This window comes from Propithecus coquereli, unplaced genomic scaffold (assembly GCF_000956105.1).
Source record: "Propithecus coquereli isolate 6110/MARCELLA unplaced genomic scaffold, Pcoq_1.0 Scaffold94, whole genome shotgun sequence".
Lineage (NCBI taxonomy): Eukaryota > Metazoa > Chordata > Mammalia > Primates > Indriidae > Propithecus > Propithecus coquereli.
The window spans coordinates 943,869-949,669 of NW_012155729.1; the positions used below are offsets into that span (position 1 = coordinate 943,869).

The following is a 5,801-nucleotide window of genomic DNA, read 5'->3' on the forward strand; positions in this document are numbered from 1 at the left end:
GAATCAGGGTTCCCGGCCACACAGCGGGCAGGTGCAGCCCCACGCTGCTACTTGTGATGTCGGGTAACCACAGAACAGCACTGACGCTCGGCAGTTTGAGTATTTGTGAAGGACAGACCTGCTTTTCATAGCTCACTTGGCATTCACCTTTATTCTCATATTCAGTTTCGAAACGGCAATAAGGGCTTTTAAAATCTTGCTTACGACGTGGAAAATTGTCCTTTTAGAAATCTTGTGAGCTAGTAATTAGGAACCAAATTTATCACTGCAATGTCTATTTAGAAATAATATTTCTAAATGAGGACAAGCAAAGCAGTAGGATAATTAATGTTGGCTTTAGAAGATTTTAAAAACTGTTCATATTACCAAAATACTGGCATTCATATTCCACTATTCTATAAAAAGAACCAGACAGGTATAAAAATTGCTTAAAGGTTTCAGCTGTCTGTGTGTATGTTTACATACGTACATGGGCAGTAATATGCATGTGCATATATGTGTGTGTATGACATTACATATATTTATTGTTTTTAAGGTGAACATTAAATGCTTTCAGAGCATAAGTTATCTTTCCATGCCTTAAAAAAAATGCAATTTATTTTTCTCTGTTCCCTTACATAACGCTCTTCTGGGATGGCACTTCTGCAATGACTGAATCACCACTGTTTGGATATGGACACACCGATCCCGTATTTTTATTCTAAATTTAAGTTCACTCATCGTATCTAATGCCCTTGAAGCAATCTCAAATTACTGTTATTACACTGGTCACTCGAAACCAGAGGCACTAATACAAATTTTCTAGAAAGAGAAAGAAAAAAAAAAGCCCCACTCAATTAGACGCCGGCTAACGGTTTAATCAATTTGATTTTATCTCTAAATCCAGCCCTTCCTCCTGGGCTGTCAGCGAGGGAGATAAGGGGGAAATGGGGCTGCGGCGGAGGTGCGGGCTGCGTCCCTCCCGGCCGGGGGAGCCTCACGCCGCTCTGCCCTCGTCCTGAGCACCATCTTTCTATTTCATTAATTTTTCATGGAATTTCACTTCTCGACAAGCCGGCGTCTGCCATCCATCTGCTCGACTTATTTTGTCCCATTTGCCAACTTTTTACTTGCATTTCACAAAATTCAGCAACCTGCTCCACGCCCCACGCCTTCCTGTGATCCAGAGATTTGCTGTTCTAGAGCTACGGCGTGCTGCCGCTCCCAGAGTCCATGTTCAGTCTCCCGAAACTCCGTGTAACCAGCCACCCCGGCGCATAGCTCAGTTTCAAGAGTTAACTTATTTTGCTGTCAAATGCCTCAAAGAGAGGAATGTCATGTGCCGATACTCAAATGCAACGTAACTGACATGCCGATGATTGTTTATAGAGCGTGCAAATCGCTCCCCAAGTTCCTGCCCCTTTCTGGTTTACGAAGATTGACACACCTCACTTAAACCCGACCCTGCAGGTTACACACTCTACTTCCAAATACATTTGCCTTGAAAGAGACTTTTAAAAAAATTTCCAGAAACTTCGGTCATTTTACACATCGTATATAATAGTGAGTAGAGTATTAAAATTATTTTATGCACAAAACCCATCCCATGCTACTGCACAGCTTGTTTCAGGAAAAATACACTCAGAAAAGAAAGTAAAACAGATACACAAAACATGATATATGTACTATTTTAATAACTGAAAAGATATTTATGAAATTCCTCAAACATATTATCCCGAAGGTTTCCCACAGTTCAGAGATTAACTGATACATTTTTAAGAGATGCATTTTGATATACTATACTGTTTTGGTGAAATCTGCTCTTCATTCTACCTGGTTGAATACCAATAACAAAAAAAACTTAAACCTTTACCTTCATTATTGTGGGTTAAAATGTATACATTTATAATATTCACATATTTAGTTCTTTCTGACTGCTAAGGCAGTCCTTACCGTATACGACCACATAATATAGATTCGGTTGTGCTTGTGTTCTCTACCAAGAACTGTAAAATAAAGTGCAATCTCTTAGTGCTCTCCCTGATAAATGAACTGCATGGGTATTTAATGATGGCAGGTAACAGCCAATCTCCATACTCTGTAAATGCTACTGTTACATCCTAAAAAGCTCTGAATGAACTAGAAGCAGGATACACTAACATGTCACATGTTACATGGGACATGAGCCTTGCTTTGCCATGGATGTAACACCGAGAGGTTTTCCCTGTCCTTCCTAAAGTTTTTTCTTTTTATTTGCTTATCTTTTTCCCATATAAAAGTCAAATTTTTGGCATTTCTCATTTGCATAGAAAATATAGATCATTTATACATAATTTCTAAGACAAAGTCCCAACTGAAAAAAATAACCCAGGACAAAAAAATGCAACACTGTACATAGGTCCCGATAAAATAACAGAAGTGGGCTTGGTGGGTGGGGAGATTTATTCTGAAGATCATCTTTGAAGTTTCATCTGAGAGAGAAATGCCAGTCAATGACCGAAAGTCATATTTTGGTGACTAAGATTTTTTTCGTCTTTTGGATTTTTTGAAGATACATACTACTTCCTGCGTGGCGTAGTAACTGAAAAACACCTTGATCAGGAAAGTATTTCATTTCCAGGACTGTGGATTGTGTTTAACAATAATGAAAGTATTGTATCATTACTACACTTAAGCTGTAGCTACAGAGTATTTTATTTCCGAGCCCACAGATTGTTTTGATAATGAGAACCCTATGATGCCAAAGTCACTGTTAGAGAATATGTACAGAAAACAGCATTTCATATTCTGGGAAACTAAGCGGTCATTGTGCATCTTCAAAAATGATTCTCGTCCGTTAGAACAGGTGGAAATACACCTATCACAGGCCAAAAGTGGACATTTGTCCTGGTTGTGTTTATTTACTTGTAGGAAGAGCCCTTCCTCTGTGGCTACAATCAGCGAGAGCCCCACAGCCTTGCTAGAATTCCTCAACAGTCCTGCACACACATGTGGACCACGAGTACACAGTTTTAATATTATAGAAGCTCAAAAGTTGAAGCTATTCTATCCAATTATGGTTGTTAAGATTTGCGACCACCAGGACGTAATTCAAACTCACCATTGTTTTGTATACGACAGCAAAACAGCCTCTGTAATAACTAGGTGTTATGTATAAACTGATCTATTCCCAGGAAAATGCAAATAATTATTTAATGTGTCTCTTAGCTTGCTATGTTATCTTTTAATTTGATCATGTACAATACATTAACTTCTCCAAGGAAAGTGAATATTTAGCAGTTTGATTTCACTTTCCCACCAAGACAGCTGTCAATAGATGCCATGGGAAACTTCACCCGCCCGCCCCCCCGCCGCCTGCACAATCTACCTGCAACAGGAATTGATGTACAAAGTCCAACTGCCCTTTCCCACTTCAAATTTTGGCTGTGAAAATTAAAGGACTTGGTATTTCAAAATAACCAAGGCATAGGTTTTATTTTTAATTTCTGTAGTTAAGTTTATAGCAGATGAGGTCTTCCTACAGGTTTCTTTCCCCCACAAACTGAATACTTTCTGAGCTAGTATAACTGACATTTAACGGTAAGGAAAATGAATTTGGAGAAACGCAATAATTTCCACCGGCTTATATTTATATGGATTGCATTATTATGAAAGACTATTCCACACTCTTCAATTCTAAATATTCAGAAAGACTGAATAAAAATATTGGAAAACACAAATACTTGAACAGTAAGCATGATGTTTCCTTTTTCCTGTATCGAAAGTCATATTCACTGTTCAGTCCTGTGACTTTCTCGATACAGATGCCACACTGTTAGCATCGCCTCTGGAAGACACTGACGGGTCTGTTTCAAGATGATATTTTCAAGTAACAACGTAAATATGTCCAAGTAACAAAGTAAATAGCAAGCATACATTGTAGCAACTGGAGACTTAAACTAGAATCACAAGATCACCTCCCTGCCCCCGCTTCTGAAACCGAAGGCTCTGAAACCTTTTGGGGAAGTTGGGGAGCCACATCTGTCCCCAGTGGTCCTGATGTGTGATCGTCATTTAAGACTGTTCACTATTGACATTGAAGCCTTCGAATAGTCCGGGTAATTTCTACCACTGGAAGAAGTACTGAAGGATTGGGACTGCTTGAGAGCACAGAGGAAACCGTCTGGTAGAAACTTATCTCAGGCCACCGCAAGGATGAAAATTCCCCAGGGAGGACGGGCAACCTCAGCCGTGCCTAACAGTGCATCCTGCATTGGCACAACTAGAAAATCTGGTAAATTGTAGCTATGTCTTTCCAACTGTTTTGTATAGCTCTAAATTCACTTTTTTAAAAAAAAAAATCAAGACATTTCAAATAATAATAAGAACTGAACTTTCTCCTGCAGTCTCATAACCAGCAGCTGACAGTACACAAGTTCCTGTCTGGGAGGGAAGGGCTGGCAAGAGAAGAATCTTTTAGTCCTTCTGGGGAAGGCACACGGGCGGTGATGGCATTTTGGGGCACTGCTCTCACACTGGGTGACTGCTAATTTTGCACAAGCCCCCGTGTGGAAGCTCTGGCGTGCAAAGGCATCGACTAACTTCACTGCAGCCGCTCTCCGAGAATGCCGGTGACAGACACCCATGACAGCCCATCAGCAGCAAACTGTCATCCAGCTGCTTTTTATCCCTTGCCGGTTTGTGGATTTTTTTCCCCCACCGACAAGGCGTGCTGCTTATTTCTGTTTTCACGCGTTAATTTCTGCTTATTTCTCCAAGGACCAGCCCCGTGCTCTTTGTGGGTCCCAGTGTTTACAAGACGGCGGCGCCACACTCAGTAAAAACCGCCAGCCAATTTGGGGCGGCCCTGGCCGGGGCTTTGCCCGCCGCTTCCTCAGAGACAATTTGGATGCCAATAGCTGGAACGAGGGCCGGCTCCCTCTATTTTATGGATGTTGGCTTAAGCGAATGTTTCCTCTGGCACCAAGTGAAAATGCCAAGAGGAGGCAGTGCCCGCCCCGGGTGTGCAGTGGGGACCGCGGTGGCCGGAGTGGGGAGCGTCCCCCGTCAGGACCAGGCTCCCCGGACACAGCTTTCTCCCGCCCTCCCTGCTGGCTCCGGTCAGACATCTGCCCTAGTGGCCGCTGGTCACTGCCCCTCGGGGCTCCCGGAGGCCCCCAGACATGTACAGAGGGGTCTGAACTCCCAAGCGCCAGCTCTGAGTGGACACCCCACCAGCCTCCTAAAGCGAAGCTGCTCAAACAGCAGAGCCGGGATGACAGCAAAGCCCGGGCGCCGGAGAGTTGCGGCGGGCAGAGCGGCGCGGGGAGAGCGGTTCTTACCTTTTCTCTTGGACCTCCTCCTCCTCCTCCTCTTGGACTTGCATTTGAGTTGACTGCTCAGCCCCCCACATCCTCTGCCGCTCCCCAGGACGGATGCCATGGCCCGAGACCCCGTCAGGGAGCCGAGAGCAGCCCTTCCTCGAGCAATTGCCCAGCTCCTTCCCTGCCGCCGTCCCCGCCGCTGCCGCCGCAGCTGCTGTGAATCCTCCTGATTTTGCAAACCTGACGGGCGGCTCACTTTTTAGGACTGAGCCCCTGCCGCCGCCGCAGCTGCTGTGAATCCTCCTGATTTTGCAAACCTGAGAGCTGGCTCACTTTTTAGGACTGAGCCCTGAGCAGAGAGCGTGCTCCCTGCGATTGTTCTGTCTTTGGCTCCAGCTGGGCTGGGAGCTTCTGCTGGGACCCGAGAGCCCAGCGGATGCCTGGGCAGGGAGGGCTGGGCAGGGGCGTCCTGAGCCCGGAGCCGGAGCTCTCCCGGCTGCCTCTCCTTATGGGCTCCCA

At 44.5% G+C, this 5,801-nt stretch overlaps 1 protein-coding gene across 1 annotated transcript in view; it reads right to left on the reverse strand.

The window, feature by feature from the left end:
• Positions 1 to 5,553, reverse strand: part of ADARB2 (adenosine deaminase, RNA-specific, B2 (non-functional)) — a 285,616-nt gene extending 280,063 nt beyond the window's left edge. The window contains exon 1 of the mRNA XM_012664925.1: positions 5,301 to 5,553. Coding sequence (XP_012520379.1) covers positions 5,301 to 5,400 — 100 coding nt within the window. The 5' untranslated portion in view covers positions 5,401 to 5,553. The remainder of the gene's footprint in view (positions 1 to 5,300) is intronic.
• Positions 5,554 to 5,801: the final 248 nt, after the last annotated feature.